Genomic DNA, 21,320 nt, shown 5'->3' with positions numbered 1-21,320 from the left:
AAATTTGGCCTTGGAGTACAGAATGAAGCAAGGCAAAGGCTAACAGAATTTTGCCAAGAGAATGCACGGGTCATAGCAAACACCCTCTTCAACAACACAATAGAAGTCTCTACACATGGACATCACAAGACGGTCAACAGATTGATTATATTCTTTGCAGCCAAAGATGGAGAAGCTCTATACAGTCAGCAAAACAAACAAACAAACAAACAAAAACAAAACTGGGAGCTGACTGTGGCTCAGATCACGAACTCTTTATTGCCAAATTCAGACTTAAATGGAAGACAGTAGGGAAAACCACTAGACCATTCAGGCATGACCTAAGTCAAATTATTTATGATTATATACAGTGGAAGTGAGAAATAGATTTAAGGGACTAGATCTGATAGACAGAGTGCCTGATGAACTATGGACAGGACTCAATTTCATTGTACAGGAGGAGGCAGTGATCAAGACCATCCCCAAGAAAAAGAAATGCAATAAGGAAAAATAGTTGTCTGAGGAGGCCTTACAAATAGTTGTGTAAAGAAGAGAAGTGAAAAGCAAAGGAAAAAAGGAAACATATACCCATCTGAATGCAGAGTTCCAAAGAACAGCAAGGAGAGATAAGAAAGCTTTCCTCAGTGACCAGTGAAAAGATAGAGAGGAAAACAATTTTACGGGAAAGACTAGGGATCTCTTCAAGAAAATTAGAGCTACCAAGGGAACATTTCATGCAAAGATGGGCTCAATAAAGGACAGAAATGGTATGGACTTAATGGAAGCAGAAGATATTAAGAAGAGATGGTAAGAATACACAGAAGAACTGTACAAAAAATATATTTATGACCCAGATAATCACAGTGGTGTGATCATTCACCTAGGACCAGACATCCTGGAATGCGAATTCAAGTGGGCCTTAGTAAGCATCACTATGACCAAAGCTAGTGGAAGTGATGGAATTCCAGTTGAGCCATTTCAAAACTTAAAAGATGATGCTGTGAAAGTGCAACATTCAATGTGCCAGAAAATTTGGAAAACTCAGCAGTGGCCACAGGACTGGAAAAGGTCAATTTTCATTCTAATCCCAAAGAAAGGCAATGCCAAAGAATGCTCAGACTACCACACAATTGCACTCATCTCACACGCTAGTATAGTAATGCTTAAAATTTTCCAAGCCAGGCTTCAGCAATACATAAACCGTGAACTTCCTGATGCTCAAGCTGGTTTTAGAAAAAGTAGAGAAACCAGAAATCAAATTGCCAACATCCACTGGATCATGGAAAAAGCAAGAGAGTTCCAGAAAAACATCTACTTCTGCTTTATAGACTATGCCAAAGCCTTTGACTATATGGATCATAAACTATGGAGAATTTGGAAAGAGATGGGAAAACCAGACCAGCCGACCTGCCTCTTGAGAAATCTGTATGCAGGTCAGGAAGCAACAGTTCGAACTGGACATGAAACAACAGACTGGTTCCAAATAGGAAAAGGAGTACGTCAAGGCTGTATATTGTCACCCTGCTTATTTAACTTATATGCAGAGTACATCATGAGAAACGCTGGGCTTGAAGAAGCAGAAACTGCAATCAAGATTGTGGGGAGAAATATCAATAACCTCAGATATGCAGATGACACCACCCTTATGGCAGAAAGTGAAGAGGAACTCAAAAGCCTCTTGATGAAAGTGAGAGGAGAGTAAAAACGCTGGCTTAAAGCTCAACATCCAGAAAACAAAGATCGTGGCAATGGTTCCCATCACATCATGGAACCCATAAGGAAGACTAACAAGTAGACAATTAGCTACAGCAAAGGTGGTCCAAGAAGAAAAGAGCAATGATGGAGGAGGGAACTTTCAAGCTGGAAGCAGAAGTGGATAAGGTGTTTGTATGGGTAAGAGTGTGATGAGCTTTCCAGGGAGAGGGCCTGGAAGTACAATGCTAGCATCTTTGGGGAACTGAAAATTTTGGGGTATGGCTAGAGTGTGTAAGGACTATATTCAGTAAGTGATGGAAGGTGGGTCTGAGTGTGGACTAGTGTCAAATCACAGTCCATGCTAAGAAAATTGTAAGGACATGAGATAATCAGATTTGTCCTTTAGAAATCTTCAAGGATAATTTGGGTTGAGATACCCAACAGATAATTTACTTTGAACACATACACAGTAGAAAATAATAAGTGGATATAGAAAAAAATTTTTTTTAATTTAAGTATTTATTGGATAGAAAACTGACAAAAATTTATCAGAGCTCATCTGAACTTTTTCTTCTCTAATAAAAGAAGCATGTGTCAGTCCCTGAACAAATATTTTTTAACTGATGGTTTATTATGAGGCAAGGTAAAAGAGCTTTCAGTTCAGTTCAGCTCAGTCACTCAGTCATATCAGACTATTTGTGACCCCATGGACTGTACCATGCCAGGCCTCCCTGTCTGTCACCAACTCCTGGAGCTTGCTTAAACTCATGTCTGTCGATTCAGTAATGCCATCCAGCCATCTCATTTTCTGTCATCCCCTTCTCCTGACCTCAATCTTTCCCAGCATCAGGGTCTTTTCAAATGAGTCAGCTCTTCAGATCAGGTGGCCAAAGCATTATAGTTTCAGCTTCAACATCAGTCCTTTCAATGAACATTCAGGACTGATTTCCTTTAGGATGGACTGGTTGGATCTCCTTTGAGTCCAAGGGACTCTCAAGAATCTTCTCCAACACCACAGTTCAAAAGCATCAATTCTTTGGTGAACAGTTTTCCTTATGGTCCAACTATCCACATCTATGCATGATTACTGGAAAAGCCATAGTTTTGACTAGATGGACCTTTGTTGTCAAAGTAATGTCTCTGTTTTTTAATATGCTGTCTAAGTTGGTCATAGTTTTTCTTCCAAGGAGCAAGTGTCTCTTAATTTCATGGCTGCAGTCACTATCTGCAGTGATTTTTGAGCCCCCCCCCCACCCCAACCAAAATAAAGTCTCTCACCGTTTCCATTGTTTCCCATCTATTTGCCATCAAGTGACAGGACCGGATGCCATGATCTTAGTTTTCTGAATGTTGAGTTTTAAACCAGCTTTTTCACTCTCTTCTTTCATTTTCATCAAGAGGCTCTTTAGTTCTTCCTCACTTTCTGCTGTAAGGGTGGTGTTATCTGCATATCTAAAGTTATTGATATTTCTCCTGGCAATCTTGATTCCAGCTGTGCTTCTTCCAGCCTGGCATTTCTCATGATGTACTCTACATAGAAGTTAAATAAACAGGGTGACAATCTACAGTCTTGGTGTACTCCTTCCCGATTTGGAACCAGTCTGTAGTTCCATGTCCAGTTCTAACTGTTGCTTCTTGAGCCGCATATAGATTTCTCAGGAGGCAGGTTAGGTGGTCTGGTATTCCCATATCTTGAAGAATTTTCTACAGTTTGTTGTGATCCACACAGTCAAAGGCTTTGGTATAGTCAATAAAGCAGAAGTAGATGTTTTTCTGGAACTCTCTTGCTTTTTCAATGAAAGAGCTTTAATGGAACTCTAATATCATCCCTGGTGGTTGGTTTTGATTAATAAGGCCTCATTTTCAATTTGGGGACTTTAATTACTTGAGGAGCTTGTTTTTATGAAAACTAATTTGTGGGAACCTCTGAAATTAGAATTCAGTATATCTGAGGCAGATTTCAGGACTACATTTGTAAAAAGACTCCAGGTGATTCTCATAGTGGTAGTGACATTGTTTTGAAGTCAGTTCTGAAATTTGTCTTGAAGTTTGAGTTTGTATTTTATGAAGAAAAAAATCATATTCAAACAACTTCATTTGAATTTTTGAACTTCCCTCCATTCAACATCATACTGATGCCTACAATCCTATGATTCGATTTTAGTTTTAGTCATTTTCCTTAGTCTCTGGAGCAAATGTTTCTGAGCAGTAATGGTTCCAACTTTGATTTTTGAGGCAAAGAGTAGAATAAATGAAGAGCATGGTTAATACTACTGTAATTAGGATCCCTACTGCAGAAAGAAGCGCCATGTCCAAAATGTCCCCAGGTGGTTATGGAATGTACTGGGGATAATATTGAATATATTTTCCTTTTCTTTTTTGTCAGTTTTTCATAGGACTGCTTATGATCCTACTCCTGCAGGTGGCGGCAGGTATCCTAGCAACTGCTAGGAAATCTAAGGTGTGTACACATATTATACCTGACAGTTTTGGAAAAGTGCATAAAATTGACATGCTACCTCCTGACATGAATCATTTAACAGCACTTTTCAATTTTCAGACTGAACAAGCTCTGAATAAGACTCTCCTGATGAATGCACGTCTTTTGAGTTCAACAAATGAAAATGAAAGAGTATTCCAGAAAGCCTTTTCTGAACTTCAAGAAGAGGTAATTAGAACTTAGGATTATTTGGAGAGTTGGAGATAGTTCTACTTTTACTTAATTTTTGACAGCTGTGTTCCTTACGAATTGGAAAAATGTCTCCCTTTTGCATATTTTGACCAATTATTCTGTCACTATGCAATAAGAAGAAGCCGGGACTATTTCTAATTTTTTCCCCAGCTTCTTATGAAGTTCTGAGGCAGTTTAGGACAGATATTAAGAGGATATGTTTATGATAGATTAAGTCTTGATTGAGCCAAATCAATAATTGCTTTAATATTTACCATTTAGAAGGATAGTGTGTTTTGAATGCTTGGAATTTCCCTTCTCTCTTTCTCTGCCTCCATGTCCCACTTCTCTTTTAAAAATAATTGTAGCTACTGTTTATTGTTGCTTAGTATGTATCAGATTTACATTCAATAGCTCACTTAATTCTGACAACAAGTCTATGAGATGGATAATATCATTACCCTCATTATCTTTAACCAGAGAAAACAATGGCAACCCACTCCAGTACTCTTGCTTGGACAAGCCCATGGAGGGAGGAGCCTGGTAGGCTGTAGTCCATGGGGACGCTAAGAGTCAGACACGACTGAGCACATTCACTTTCACTTTTCACTTTCATGCATTGGAGAAGGAAATGGCAACCCACTCCAGTGTTCTTGCCTGGAGAATCCCAGGGATGGGGGAACCTGGCGGGCTGCCGTCTGTGGGGTCGCACAGAGTCGGACACGACTGAAGCGACTTAGCAACAGCAGCAGCAGCATTATCTTTAATAGACAGATGAGGGGATTACAACTTAGAGAGGCATGACAGCTAACAAGTGATGGGGTTGGAATTTGAATGCAGATCTGTCTGACTCACTAATTCTTTTTAATCAGTACACTAGCCCCCCTCCCTCTAGGTATGTATGTATGTATGTATTTATTTACTTTGGCTACTTCACTGTCTTCAGGGTAAAGTCAAGATTTGGACAGAGGTTGAAGGTATTCTACTCTCTGGCTCCTACCTCGTATTTTAACTTTACTAAAGTCTACTCCATGAAGAAAGCACTCTGGTCCAACCAGTGTCTACTCAGGGTGTGTTAAATAACTCTGCCTTCCTGCCTTTGCATCATTCCTCATCCTTAGAATGTACTTACTACTTTTCTCTTTTTTTTGACTTGCTTTCTTTTTAAAAAAAATTTTTAATTGGAGGATAATTACAATATTGTGATGGTTTTTGCCATGCATCAGTGTGAATTGGCCATAGGCATACATGTGTCCCCTCCCTTTGGAACCCCCCTCTTCCCTCTATCCCTCCAGAATATCATAGAGCACTGGTATTGACTGCCTTGTGTCATACACCAAACTCCCACTGGCTATCTGTTTTACATATGTTAATGTATATGTTTCAGTGCTATTCTCTCAAGTCATCCCACCCTCTCCTTTTCCCACTGAGTCCAAAAGTCTGTTCTTTCTTTACAAATACTACCTGTACTTTGAGACTTGACTGAAATATTGCTCTGTGAAACTTCTCCCCTCTACAGTTTATTTACTCAGAATTTTCATCATATTAATGACATGTAGCATTTATTTCACGTATGCCATAGAAATCCTCAGACTCTCAGAGTAGAGCAGGATTTTACAGGACATTTAACCTGACTTATCATTAACTGGGGCTTCCCAGATGGTAAAGAACCTGCCTGTCAATGCATGTAGGTGTGAGATGCGAGTTTCATCCCTGGGTTGGGAAGATCCCCTGGAGAAGGGAATGGCAACCCACCCTAGTTTTCTTGCCTGGAGAATCCCATGGACAGAGGAGTCTGTTGGGCTACAGTCCATAGGGACGCGATGAGTTGCACATGACTGAAGTGACTTAGCACACACATCATTAATGGAAGTATTTTATGTTTATGTTCACCCACCTTCTAATTAAATATGGAAGAGCCGACAGTTTGCCCATTTTGCCCATCCCATCCCATTCCCTTTGCATCTAAGTCTGATGATTAATGTGTTCTTTCTTAATTTGAAACAAAATCTTTCTCCCCTTGACTTTATATAATTTAGTTTTAGTTCTTCCTTATGGAGTTTCGGAGGAAAAAGAAAATCTACTTCTACATATTGGAACTTTTTCTTTGAAACTGGCTTCTTGTATGACTTCTAAGAGCTTTGATTTTCAAGTCAAAACATCTTAACATCCTTGGTTTTTTGAACTATTTATCAGATGACATTTCCCCCAGAACCCAGTTCCTATTTGGATAGACTCCAGCTTGTAAAAATTCTGCTTAAAGCATCATTTCCAGGAGCTGAAACCTGATATGCATTAGTCCCTGTTTCACTTCCTCTGTGCTGTGTTTCTCCTAGCTCAGCCAGAGCTGCATTCCTTGATCCTCTCCTCCTGGATCATTCCCACTTTAGAGTCCAGATTAATCCAGATTTAAAAGCAGGAAAAATTTAGGCAACTCAGCTTCTCCGCTGGGAGGGGCCAAGCGTCCTTGATTTTCCCTGTTAATCTAGGACAAAATATACTACAGGTAATCTCGGGGTCTCTGGGTGGGTCCTGAGTCACACTTGCTGCATGTTGTCCCTGATATCCAAGGTCTTAGTGTCATCCACAGGATTCTAAATGTTCTGTTTGTTGTACCACAATTCTTTTTTTTTTTTAATTATATATACATTTATACTTTTCTTCTGAAGACAATACACTTACTGTCAGATATTTTAATACTGAAGCTTCAATAATTCAGCCACTTGATGTGAAGAGCTGACTCATTGGAAAAGATACTGTCTTTGGAAAGATTGGGGGTAGGAGGAGAAAGGGGCAACAGTGGATGAGATGGGTGGATGGCATCACTGACTCAGTGGACATGAGATTATGCAAACTCATGTTTGGGAGATAGTGAAGGACAGGGAAGCCTGGGGTGCTGCAGTCCATGGACTTGCAAAGAGTTGGACACGACTTAATGACTGAACAACAGCAAAGACAAATAATTGCTTTACAATGCTGTATTAGTTTCTATTGTACAATGAAGTGAATCAGCTATTTGTATGCATACCTCTCCTCCTGCACCTCCTTCCCACCCCTCATCCCAGCCCTCTAGGTCATCACAGAGCACTGAGCTGAGCTCCCTGTGTGGGGCACAATTCTGACTTATTTCCGTGCATGAATTCTGTGCCTGAAGCTTCTTGGGTTCACAGGACTATGGTTCTTTTTTACAGAATTGTCTATTCTGGTTTTTGTTTGTTTCATAATATATATCCACCAGGACTTTCTTTTCTATTTTTAACTAATGCTTCTTTGGAAAAAGAAAACTCTGGCTGGGTGACCTGGGGTCTCATCACACAGAGATAATTTGTAGTTACTAAGTGACTTTCTTTTTGGTTTTCAGGGAATTCTCACATAAATTCTCTGCTAATATACTAGTAGAATGTGCCCATCTTGGATTCTTGGAAATGACTATTTGTATCATTCACTGAGAAGTGCCTTGTTCATCCAATGCTATCACACTTTCAATACATCCCAACCAACTTCTTCCCCAGCTGCTCCCACACCTGATCTGGTGACTAGATTCCAAACCAAGTTTAGCCTTTCTACCTCCTGCTCTGTCTCCTGTGTATCTCTATGCTGTCCTAAGGGATACTGTATTCCAAAAATGGATTGATCTGTGAGTGTATATAGTGGGATTTATATTCTTTTTGATCTGCTGTGTCTGTATCAGTCATTCAAGTTTATTTAATTAGAAAGAGTGAGCAATTGATTGTGTCTACTGTGGAAGCAAGAAAAGAAGTTGTTTCAAGATTACTCTCTTTGCTAATATTGACTGACCTTGAAACCATCTGAAATCTCCAACTCTTTGTCATGTAAATATCTAATGAGTCATATATTTGTGCAAGTGAATCTTTGAGCCAAATCACAAGGCTTTATATCTGCCACAGTTGGACCTGCTGAAGGCCACTGTGTGAAATACCTTTGGAACTCCAATTTGTATTCAAGTGTATTAATCATCATTCCCACCTCTATATCAACTATAGAGTTGAAAAGGCATTTTCCATAATGTTATCTAAAATATTCATATTAGTGTTGAACAGATCCTGTCCACATGAGAGCAATAACAACAACAATAACAACAACCACCACAAAATAGAATCAACAATGATGACAACATATATTGAGTACTTTCTAGCCCAGGCATTGGGCTAAACACTTCATATCTTCACATGGATTTTCTAATTTATCTTTACAACAAATCTATGAAGGAATGATACTATCATGAAAAACTATCATTATCTGTATTTTACAGATGAAGAAATTGTGGTGTAGAGAGGTTTAAGGAACGTGAGTAACAGGTCACTCAGTAAGTGAAAGTCCTCTTAATATCCTTGTATGGCAATGCATCTGAGCCTAAGAAAACCACCAAGTGTTGGTTCTATTTTCTTAAGCAATTTTTTCTTCTTTTCTGCATGAAAAGTTTTGTCTCTATTTAGAGCAAATGTGACAAGATGAGAGAGAATTGCCTCTCACTTTCATCTAATAATACTATGACCCATTACTCTGAGTCATTGGGCTTATTGCTTTCTTGTTTTCTTTTCCCAAACATGACCACAACTTCCCTTAGTGTTTGCCCATGTTTAATTGCCATAGAAAGCAACACTTCAAACAAAGCTAGTGGAGGTGATGGAATTCCAGCTGAACTATTTCAAATCCTAAAAGATGATGCTGGTAAAGTGCTGCACTCAACATGCCAGCAAATTTGGAAAACTCAGCAATGGCCACAGGACTGGAAAAGGTCAGTTTTCATTCCAATCCCAAAGAAAGGCAGTGTCAAAGAATGGCCAAACTACCATACAATTATATTCATTTCACATGCTGGCAAAGTAACGCTCAAAATTCTCTAAGCTAGGCTTCAACAGTACATGAACCAAGAACTCCCAGATGTTCAAGCTGAATTTAGAAAAGGAAGAGGAACCAGAGATTAAATTGCCAACATCTGTTGGATCATAGAAAAAGCAAGAGAATCCCAGAAAAACGTCTTATTCTGCTTCATTTACTATGCTAAAGCCTTTGACTGTGTGGATCACAACAAACTGTGGAAAATTCTTCAAGAGCCGGGAGTACCAGACCACCTTTCCTGTCTCCAGAGAAACCTGTATGGTCAAGAAGCAATAGTTAGAACTGGACATGGAACAACAGACTGTTTCAAAATTGGGAAAGGAGTACATCAAGGCTGTAACAAACTGTGGAAAATTCTTCAAGAGCCGGGAGTACCAGACCACCTTTCCTGTCTCCAGAGAAACCTGTATGGTCAAGAAGCAATAGTTAGAACTGGACATGGAACAACAGACTGTTTCAAAATTGGGAAAGGAGTACATCAAGGCTGTATATTGCCACCCTGCTTATTTAACCTCGATACAGAGTTCATCATGAGAAATGCTGGGTTGGATGAAGCATAAGCTGGAATCAAGATTGCCAGAAAAAGTTATCAATAACCTTAGATATGCAGATGACACCACCCTTATGGCAGGAAGTGAACAGGAACTAAAGAGCCTTTTGATGAAAGTGAAAGAGGAGAGTGAAAAAGTTGTTTTAAAACAGAACATTCAAAAAACAAAGATGGCATCTGGTCGCATCACTTCATGGCAAATAGATGGGGAAACAATGGAAACAGTGGGAAACTATTTTTTTGGGATCCAAAATCACTGCAGATAGTGAATGCAGCCATGAAATTAAAGGATGCTTACTCCTTGGAAGGAAAGTCATGACCAAATAAGACAGCATATTAAAAAGCAGAGACATTACTTTGACAACAAATGTCTGTCTAGGCAAGGCCATGGTTTTTCCAGTGTTCATGTACGGATGTGAGAGTTGGACTATAAAAATAGCTGAATGCAGAAGAATTGATGCTTTTGAACTGTGGTGTTGGAGAAGACTCTTGAGAGTCCATTGGACTGCAAGGAGATCAAACCAGTCAGTCCTAAAGGAAATCAACACTGAATATTCACTGGAAGGACTGATGCTGAAGCTGAAGCTCCAATACTTTAGCCACCTGATATGAAGGTGGCTATCTCATTGGAAAAGACCCTGATTCTTGGAAAGTTTGAAGGCAGGAGGAGAAGAGGATGACAGGATGAGATGGTTGGGTGGCATCACTGACTAAATGGACTTGAGTTTGGGCAAGCTCCAGGAGTTGGTGAAGAATAGGGAAGCCTGTTGTGCTGTAGCCCATGGTGTCACAAAGAGTTGAACATGACTGAGCGACTGAACAACAATCAAATGTTTGGTTTATTTTAAGCCTTAACCTTCTTGACATTATTCTAAGAATTTCATTCTTCATTTCCCCCTTTTGCTGTTTTACAGATGTCTAAGTAAAATTCAGTCTCATGGAAGGCCAACTGAGCATCTTCTTTGGGTTTTGAGATGCCTCTCACTCTTCTCTCCCTTTCCTCCAAAAGTGACCAAAGGTCATGAGATAGAAATTTCACCTTATAAACCTCTCATATTTTTTAAGGTAAAGGTACTTTAAAGAAACTGTGACTTTCTCATGAGCTCTCTAGAAGCTTATTTCCTAAGATATAAGAAACATAAATATGATTCTGCCTCTCTTTTGTTATTAAAAAATAGAAGGTGAGTGCTTAATATTTATTCCAAATTCTTCAGACTTTTATGCCTGAAACTTTATTTTTCCTCCATTGATGTGAAGTCCAAAATGGAATATTTTTTCATTCTTGTTTCTACATTCAAGGAGGTAAGTGAGGTTACTCACATAATATTCTCGTATAAGAAGCATCTTTATAGTAATTTCAAAAGAATGTGATTCAATGTATCGACAGTGTTTTTATCCTCTCTAGTGACTGTTTTTCACATCTACTTTTCATCAAACAGTTAAAATGTTGTGGTTTGGTCAATGGAGCTTCTGATTGGGGAAGTAATTTTCAGCACTACTACAAGACATGTGAATGTCCAAGGGAATCAGATTCTTGTATAAAGTACAGTGGAAAAACTATTTACAAACAGGTAAGAACAAATAAAATTTGACACAATAAGTGGTTCTGTTATTTTATTCACAATGTCTCTACAAAATATTAAATTTCAGCAATTTCAATGGGAATCTTGATATAAAAGTCCCAGGAATTTCCCTGGTAAATAAAAAATAAATCCTTTTTTAAAGATAAAAGCAGATATAAAAGAATAAAAGTATTTTATTTCTTCTATGACTTTGGCATCATTTAAACTCAACCTTACTAGATCAAAGAATCATTCTGCTGCAAGGGGAGGCAAAGTACAAACTAACAGATAAAATTTATTTTGTCCTCTCTTTGGTGACTTTAATCATCTTTTCTCCACTATTTTTTTTTTCTATTTTAACATATGCTTTAGAAATGTATATTTTTACTTTAATTTTCAAAGTAAAGCTTTCTTTTTCTAATCAAAGTTTGCCTTTCTCAAGGAATTGTATTTAATGTAGAAAAATAACTTGGACTTTAGAGATTTCAGCTCTTCAGATCTGTTAAATGTACCTACCAGTTTGTCTGATTATTGTTCCAGTGGAGAAGTTGCTTCACACCTTTAAAGTCAATGAAAACTTGGGTTTGTCTTTCATGTATTATAGACGACATATTTATGTTACTTGCAGGTGTTAACACGTGGATGTCATATTCCTTATTATTGCTTAATTCATCAAATATTTCCTGGCCACTTCCTACGTGCTGGCCTTTTATCAGCAGCTGGATATCCATTCCTGAATATACTGCAGTGTCTGCACTCATGAAATGAATGGTCTCATAGGGAAGAGAGAAAAATAATTAGGCAACTTTAACTCAATGAACTACTTGTATTTCTTGGATAGGGACAGGCACAAGATATCTAACCCCATCTAACTCAGTCTTTGGGGTTCAAGATACAGCTTCATGGAAGACGTGATATCTACCCCTTACCATAGAGTTTTACATAATTTATTCCTTCTTCCTAGAAGAAACTTTGGATGGATGTGTACAAAAATGACAGCTGATATTAATGTTTCACTTATTTGTTATTATTTGGTGCCTACTATATGTCATATAGGCTTCCCTCATAGCTAGGTTGGTAAAGAATCTGCCTGCAGTGCAGGAGACCCAGGTTCAATTCCTGGGTTGGGAAGACCCCCTGGAGAAGGGAATGACAACCCACTCCAGTATTCTTGCCTAGAAAATCCCATGGACAGAGGAGCCTGGCAGGCTATGGTCTGTGGGGTCGCAAGAGTCGTACAGGACTTAGTGACTAAACCACCACCGCCATGTGTCAGATAGAACTTTGCTAGACTTAGACATGCTTTTAGACCCTCTAGGAGACTATAGTCTAGTTGGGAAAGAGATACATGAGACATATTATATTTCAATGGGTTAATTTCTATAATACCTAAAGATTTATTTTCAATCTAGCATTGGTTGAGTACTGGCTACTGAGGTTAATTATATATTAGGAAATAAAAAGTATCTCAGGGGAAACATCTCACCTGTTGACTATCACAGCCCTTTTACTAATGGATTGGCCAAAATGTTCATTCAAGTTCTTCTGTAACATCTGCAAGATGTTATGAAAAAACCCAGATGAACTTTTTGGCCAACCCAATAATTTTATCAAAGTTAAGGAGACTGTTCTGAAGAGAAATTGCTGTTCCAAGTATTTAAGTAACATATTGGGGGAGAAATTATCCATCAGATTACAGAGCTACCAAAGTGATCTGACTAAAATGCTTTATTATTAATTTTTATACTCCTCTCTGTTCTCCTTCTCTCTACATAATTTTAGTGACACAATCTCCACAAGGAAAAGAGGGAATAAATATGATGTTAACAAATGCAGATTCCTCTTAGGTTATTGAGGGAATTAGTAAATTATATTGCAAATTGCTATCTGTGTCCTATTAAAGATTCAACTCAAAGATATCTTTCCTGAGAATAGATTTTGAAAAGCCCTAGTATTATCCTGAAAGATAATAGATATTCCCTCCAAATTCACACATAATTCAGCTGAAGATAGGCTTATGGTTGCACCAGTTTCCCAAAAGGAAGATCATAAAGTCATAAAATACTTTTGTCTGCCTTGTGTCATTTGAAAGAAGTCTGGAAAAATAAGAAATCTGGAATGTCCATAATTCACATTTTTCCCCTTCCTTTTTGCCAGAATAACCTGATTATCTAGAGGGAAAGGAGGGAGAAAACACCTAAAATATAATGAATGTGACTCAGTAGATATCATTAATCTCATAGTTTATCTTGAATGATATAATAATTTCCTCTAAAGTTTACTGTTTTGAATCAGATGAGAATGGAGAAACCTATTACATTCAGGAACGCAGGGGAAAAAACTGTTTTACTCAACCACTTGCAGAACTTTTATTTAACAAACAGCAATATTTTGTTAACCCTTTGCACTTAAAAGACTATCATAGAAATAATATATTTTCTGGCAATACAGACAATACCACTATTATATTGCATATTATTTTTCCATTTAAAAATTATCCACATAATTTACAATTGCTGAAATTTTTAGGTCTGGCCTAAAATTTTTTTAATGAATTTATTTTTAACTGTAGGATAATTGCTTTACAATGCAATCCCTATCAAGCTCCCAATGGTATTTTTCACATATCTAGAACATAAAGTTCACAATTTGTATGGAAATACAAAAGACCCTGAGTAGCCAAAGCAATCTTGAAAAAGAAGAGTGGAGTTACAGGAATCAACCTGACTTCGAAGTATACTAAAATAATTTGAGCTTGATATTTCATGCTGCTTTGAATAAATGTTTAAAAATGTGGCAGAGAGACAATTTTCTAAATTCTGTTTTTTTGTCTAAGGTAAGAATATAACGGTAGATATAATGATTTTTTTTTTCCTTTTTTAAGGTAAAAATAACCCTGAGACATATTAAGGGATTTTGGAAAAAGAGCTTGTTTTAAAAGTGAAAATCTATACTATAATTAGCTGAAACCTCAACTAGGGAACTCTCTGCTGCAGGTTACAAACCAAAAAGATACACAGTCAAGGTGATAACAGCTCTAAAATGAACAACCAGAAGTTAGGGTAAAATGAATATTTATAGCTAAATAGTCCTAGATTCAGCAATTAGGAAGTTGAAGCAAAAACTTTGTTCCTCAAATGCTTCCTAATGTATGAACCAACCACAACAGTTACAACCTTTGAAGGGCACGGGTAAGGAGCTGGAATAATAGGGATAATCCAATTCCTTTTTGTTGAGTATATTCCTTGATAGTCACATAAAAAAGTCAACCCAATGAATAAAAATCTGTACATATTAAAACAAGGTCAAAATTTGTCAAACAGTAATTTTTTATATTTTGTTTTTAACAGTCAAGCTTTGCCTCGATAAGCCACATGTTTTCAAAACGCCTTTTCATAGTTATGGCACTAGCATTTGGACTGGAGGCTATTGAGGTACAGTATTATCTTGCATTATTCATTCTTTGTTTATTCCCTTGTTTGCTCATTAATTTTTCTAACAAATGTATGAAGAGCCAGATACAAACCAGGTGCTCCAGAAAAGCACTGGGTACAAGTGCCTATGGCCCAGCAGCTGCATCTATCGTCCTTGGGTCTGGGGAGGGGATTATGGTCTTAGGAATTCAGCAGGGCTGAAGCTATTATTTCTGAACGATTTCTCTCCTGAGGGAGAAAATGGAATTAGTTTCCACACAGTTCTTAGTCCCAGCTATTCTTTTCTCATTGAAAACTAGCACAGATTTAATGTTTTTCCATTTGAAGAAACAGCAGCAAACAAAATGAAAATACAAACTTTGCAATTTTTTAATCTCTCTTCCTGATTTTGAAACAGAAAATATCCGAGCTCAGAAGTGTGGAGAGCTATTTTCCTGGTATTCTGTTATAGAGAAATCTAACAAGTTCTAAAAATTAGACAGTTGACTTTGATTTTCTCACTGTAAGAACTATGAACTCAGTTGGAGAAGTTTTTGAGGAAGCTTTGCTTGAGATGTCTGCATTTGCTCTCATCAATTTGATTATTGACTTTGAAAAAAAGAATTCTGTATAGGTTTTTATCCTGATGGGCCCACCTAGTAGGACTTTTGCAGAAACTGAAGGAATTTTTTTTTTTAATGTGACCTGAAATTCTTTGCAAAAAGATGAAATAAAACTGTTTCAGGGAAGTGTTTTGGAATCAATAATTGGATCTTGCTAATTTAGATATCAAATGAGTCAAATTCACTCACAACCCACATCAGGGCCTTGGCAAGAATCCTACTGGTGTAAGGCGTCTCCCTAGTTAACACCTCTGTAGGCTGGTTTGCTCAGTGAAGTAACTTCTGCTTCACTCTCACAAATGCTGCCCAGTGTTCTCCTTGGGTTTTCTGGTAACTTTTACCTCTCTTGTGCCACATCACTGTCTGAGAGGAATTTTAGCCGAGATTGAAGCAATTTAGTATCCTAGATTTTCATTTAGGTTACTGGTGGACTTTCCCAGCCAAAGCATAAGAGACAGGGTTGAACTATGAGCAGCAAATTGGGCTGTTAAGCCTGACCTCCTTGTGCACGCTAAGTCACTTCAGTTGTGTAAGACTCTTTGTGACTCTATGGACTGTGTCCTGTCAGGCTCCTCTGTCCATGGGATTCTCCAGGCAAGATACTGGAGTGAGTTGCCATACCCTCCTCCAGACTTGCCTCTAGCCCAGATGAATAGATCCAGATATGAAACATTCTTGGTTGGTAGATGTAGCTGTCTTTCTTTACATCCACTATATGACCAAAATCAAATGATGCTGGGCAATAAGTCTATTTCTCTCTATTCTGCCCATTGTAAAAGTTCCTTTGTTTCTCTTCTTTGTATTTTTTAAAATTAATTTCTTCGACTTTAGCAGGTCTTAGTTGCTGCATGTGTGATCTAGTTTCCTGAGCAGGGATTGAACCTGGGCCACCTACTTTGGGAGCCCCAAGGCTTAGCCACTGGACCACCAGGGAAGTTCCCCAAATGATTTATTTTTTATCTATAGACATTGGGATTCTCATCATTGAGTTAAACAGCCAAACTATGATATCTCTCCTTATTTGACTATAGCAACTTACAAGCACACACAAAAAAGATCAGTACTTTCTCTCTTCACTTTAATTAAGAAAAGAAAAAAGAAAAGAAAAAATCCATTGACACTGATAGTCACCACTTGTAGGCTAAAAGTTATACTAACAGAAAGTTCCAGGAATGGAGCAGTTAAATAAGAGAAAAAAGTAATCTTACATTTTTTAGATGGCTTCAGAATATGGGAGCTTGTGTACATTACTTAGCAAGATTATCCTGAGTCTTAGCGTATATTACTGTAGGATGAATCTCCTAATTATTGCCTATTTTTGTGAACAATGATACGTTTTCTTTTCAGAGGCAGTGAAATGCAGGAAAGTGTGATATTAACTGTCTAGTTTGCTGATGCATGGTGGGCTTCTATTTCAAGTTTGCAACAGCAAAAAGCAATAGTTGCCTCATCCCACTGTTTTGGACATTTTTTTTTTTTTTTTTCTTTGCTGGTACTGGTCTCCCAGATTTAAGTCTTGGGAGCAAAGCAAAAGACTAAGTTGTAACATTTTCTCAAGTCATTCTAAAAGAATGACTTTTAGAACTTTCTAAATGAAAGTTATTATCCTCCCAGAGAATTGATGTTGAGATATATATATATATATATATATATATATATATATATATATATATATTTTGGTAGGAAAAAAAATATTGCGCATAAGTTCTCATTTGGAGGGCATTTTCAGGAACGGAATAGTGAGCAGGATACCTTAGTACAGTGGGAGCACTGGGGATGACTCGGCATAAATGATGTCTCATCCTCTCTCTGCCTCTTCTTGGAGGAGGCTGGTGGAGCCAAAACTTTCCTTCCACAGTACACACAGGTCCTCTCTGTCATTTCTGCATCAAAACCACAGTATCCCACTCACCAATTTCAGAGACAATTAGGCACTGTTTTGAGGTCCCTTATTCTAGGGGGAACCACTTAATGAGATGGAAATTATGCCCCAGATTTCCAGCTGTGCATTCTCACTTTAAAGGAAATTCCTGGATGTTGCTATTCCCCTTAGATTTAGAAGCTTTTTAAGAAAAAAAGTTACTTTTTTCCCCATTCTTCTTGGAGATGCCTAAAAATATGGAAAGAGAAATTCTAGACTCCTTGATTTTTCCGTGGATGATCTAAACCAGATGATAGAAGCAGTCTGTGTCTCTAGCCCCGGAGGCCTGAGTTCCCTGGAGTTCCAGGGCCATGACCTACAGAAGGGTGTGCGTGTTTCAGAAGGTTGGGTTGCTCCAGAGGCAGCGCTACTGCACGGTCAAATAGGGCCAGATCGAGGCAGACTGCCAGCTGAAAACCCTGATTAAGACAAAAAATACTCAGAAGCTTTCTCAATGTTAGACTCCCAGTAAGAGAGATGACTTAGATTAATAATATTAGAATTGTCAATAGCCAGAATTTTTTCATAAATCATGTTCTTTTTATTTATAATATCTCTAGTGTATCCTTAAATTCCATGTTCCTCCTGTCATTCTATTTTCTAGGTACTCGGTCTGATATTTTCTATTGTTCTGTACTGCCAGATGAGGAAGAAATAAAACTGTGGATGTGTTGAGCCATCATCGGTCAAACCCCTTTAAAGTTTTACTTTGGAGTTGTTACTTTATGAGTGCCATGGTGAGAGCAGCTTTCCTATTAAAATGTGTCATTTAGCTGGATCACAGAGATCTTCCTGTCATATTGAACATATTTAAAATTTCAGAGACACAGGAAATTATATGACTGTGTATTTTTCCCCCAAATAAAAGTAATAGTCTTTTCTTTGGTGCAATCCTGTCTGATTATTGTGTTCAGGTGGTACTGAACACAGCTTAAAACATTCATCTGGAGCCATCCAGTGGAATAATAATCTCTGAGTAACAGGGCCATAGTTAGGGCTGTGTGACTAGTCTTTTTAGAAGTAATACTCTCTCGTGAGATGTATCAACCATTGGTGATAAGATTGAATTAAGTCTCATGTTGGAAGATTGAGAGTGGCCTAGTGAAAAGTCACCACATCTTGTCTATGTTTACTAGTGGTGTCTTGCCATTAGTTTGCCAGTCTTGCCAAGGTATACTAATGGGGTCTCTTTTTCTCTCTGTGAGGACAAGAAGATGCTTCCTTTCCAGCCAGTGAATTGCTGGTATGTCTGTGGATTTTCCTCTGGAACATAGTTATAAGTGCTTTTATCTTTTTAATTCTCATGAGCGTTTTTGCATTTTACTTTATATTGAGGTATAATATCCACACAATAAGGGCTTCTCAAGTGTTGCTAGTGGTAAAGAACCCACCTGCCAATACAGGAGACATGAGAGATGTGGGTTCGATCCTTGGGTCAGGAAGATCTCCTTGAGGAGGCCTGGCAATCCTTTCCAGTATGCTTGCCTGGAGAATCCAATGAACAGAGGAGCCTGGTAGGCTGCAGTCCATGGGGTTTCAAAGAACTGGACACAACTGAAGTGACTTAGCATGCGTGCACATGTGTATACACACAATAAAATGTACAAATCTCAAGTATTCACTACCTGGATAGTATGCATTGTCCAGATGAAGACACAGAGCATCTCCAGCACACCAGACACCCTTCGTACTACCCTCCACTGTGGGGCATGCTAAAGCTGGCTTTCACGATGTCGACTAAAAAAAGATGTACAACTTGAGAGGAGCACCTTCCAGTCCCCTTCTGATGTCTATGTCAGAATTTTTCTGTCCCCTTTTCACTTTAATAAAACTCTGCTACACAAAAACTATGCCAAGCGCAGGAGGCTGTGACGATGTGCAGAGCGCGGGTGGCTGCGACGATGCACAGAGAGCAGACGAGAGGAGCCACCCCACATCCGAGGTCAGGGGCAGAAGTCGGGACGACCCCATGCCCGAGGGGTGGCGGCCTAGAGGAGCTACGCCAAGAGTGCCAGGCTGCAACAGCGCAGGAGCAGCCGAGAGGAGCTACCCCTGCCCAAGGCCAGGGGCGGTGGCCAGGAGGAGTGACCCCATGTCCAAGGAGCAGTAGCTGCGTGGGCACCAGAGGGCCTAGAGGAGCTATTCCACATTCAAGGTCAGGAGGGGCAGCAGTGAGGAGATACCCCTGTCCAAGGTAAGGAGCAGCAGCTGAGCTTTGTTGGAGCAGCTGTGATGAGATACCCCATGTCCAAGGTAAGAGATACCCCATGTCCAAGGTAAGAGAAACCCAAGTAAGATGGTATGTGTTGCAAGAGAGCAGACACACTGAAACCACAATCACAGAAAACTAGTCAGTCTAATCACACTAGGACCACAGACTTGTCTAACTCAATGAAACTAAGCCATGCCCTGTGGGGCCACCCAAGATGGATGGGTATGGTGGAGAGGACTGACACAATGTGGTCCACTGGAGAAGGGAATGGCAAACCACTTCAGTATCCTTGCCTTGAGAACCTGATGAACAATATGAAAAGGCAAAATGATAGGATACTGAAAGAGGAACTCCCCAGGTCAGTAGGTGCCCAATATGCTACTGGAGATCAGTGGAGAAATAACTCCAGAAAGAATGAAGGGTTGGAGCCAAAGCAAAAACAATACCCAGTTGTGGATGTGACTGGTGATAGAAGCAAGGTTCGATGCTGTAAAGAGCAATATTGCATAGGAACTGGGAATGTCAGGTCCATGAATCAAGGCAAATTGGAAGTGGTCAAACAAGAGAGGGCAAGAATGAACGTCGACATTCTAGAAATCAGCGAACTAAAATGGACTGGAATGGGTGAATTTAACTCAGATGAGCATTATATCTACTACTGTGGGCAGGAATCCCTTAGAAGAAATGGAGTAGCCATCATGGTCAACAAAAGAGTCTGAAATGCAGTCCTTGGATGCAATCTCAAAAACAACAGAATGATCTCTGTTCATTTCCAAGGCAAACCATTCAATATCATGGTAATCCAAGTCTATGCCCCAACCAGTAATGCTGAAAAAGCTGAAGTTGAATGGTTCTATGAAGACCTCCAAGACTTTTTAGAACTAACACCCAAAAAAGATGTGCTTTTAATTATAGGGGACTGGAATGCAAAAGTAGGAAGTCAAGAAACACCTAGATAACAGGCAAATTTGGCCTTGGAATATGGAATGAAGTAGGGCAAAGACTAATGGAGTTTTGCCAAGAAAATGCACTGGTCATAGCAAACACCCCCTTCCAACAATACAAGAGAAGACTCTACACATGGACATCACCAGATGGTCAACACTGAAATCATATTGATTATATTCTTTGCAGCCAAAGATGGAGAAGCTTTATACAGTTAACAAAAACAAGACCAGGAGCTGACTGTGGCTCAGATCATCAACTCCTTATTACCAAATTCAGACTCAAATTGAAGAAAGTAGGGAAGACCGCTAGACCATTCAGGTATGACCTAAATCAAATCCCTTATGATTATACAGTGGAAGTGAGAAATAGATTTAAGGGCCTAGATCTGATAGACAGAGTGCCTGATGAACTATGGACTGAGGTTCATGACACTGTACAGGAGACAGGGATCAAGACCATCCCCATGGAAAAGAAATGCAAAAAAGCAAAATGGCTGTCTGGGGAGGCCTTACAAATAGCTGTGAAAATAAGAGAAGCGAAAAGCAAAGGAGAAAAGGAAAGATACAAGCATCTGAATGCAGCGTTCCAAAGAATAGCAAAGAAGAGTTAATAAAGCCTTCCTCAGCAATCAATGCAAAGAAATAGAGGGAAACAACAGAATGGGAAAGACTAGAGATCTCTTCAAGAAAATTAGAGACACCAAGGGAACATTTCATGCAAAGATGGGCTCGATAAAGGACAGAAATGGTCTGGACCTAACAGAGGCAGAAGATATTAAGAAGAGGTGGCAAGAATACACAGAAGAACTGTACAAAAAAGATCTTCACAACCAAGATAATCACGATGGTGTGATCACTCATCTAGAGCCAGACATCCTGGAATG

General features: G+C 38.9%; 1 protein-coding gene across 1 annotated transcript in view; it reads left to right on the top strand.

Moving 5' to 3' along the window:
- Positions 1–17,935, top strand: part of TSPAN8 (tetraspanin 8) — a 35,025-nt gene extending 17,090 nt beyond the window's left edge. The window contains exons 4-8 of the mRNA XM_068972240.1: positions 4,061–4,135; positions 4,235–4,342; positions 11,198–11,329; positions 14,671–14,754; positions 17,882–17,935. Of these exons, the coding sequence (XP_068828341.1) occupies positions 4,061–4,135; positions 4,235–4,342; positions 11,198–11,329; positions 14,671–14,754; positions 17,882–17,935 (453 nt within the window). The remainder of the gene's footprint in view (positions 1–4,060; positions 4,136–4,234; positions 4,343–11,197; positions 11,330–14,670; positions 14,755–17,881) is intronic.
- Positions 17,936–21,320: the final 3,385 nt, after the last annotated feature.

This window comes from Capricornis sumatraensis, chromosome 4 (assembly GCF_032405125.1).
Source record: "Capricornis sumatraensis isolate serow.1 chromosome 4, serow.2, whole genome shotgun sequence".
Classification (NCBI taxonomy): Eukaryota; Metazoa; Chordata; class Mammalia; order Artiodactyla; family Bovidae; genus Capricornis; species Capricornis sumatraensis.
The sequence above is the reverse complement of the archived record's forward strand: the minus strand, read 5'-3'. Positions and strand labels throughout refer to the sequence as shown.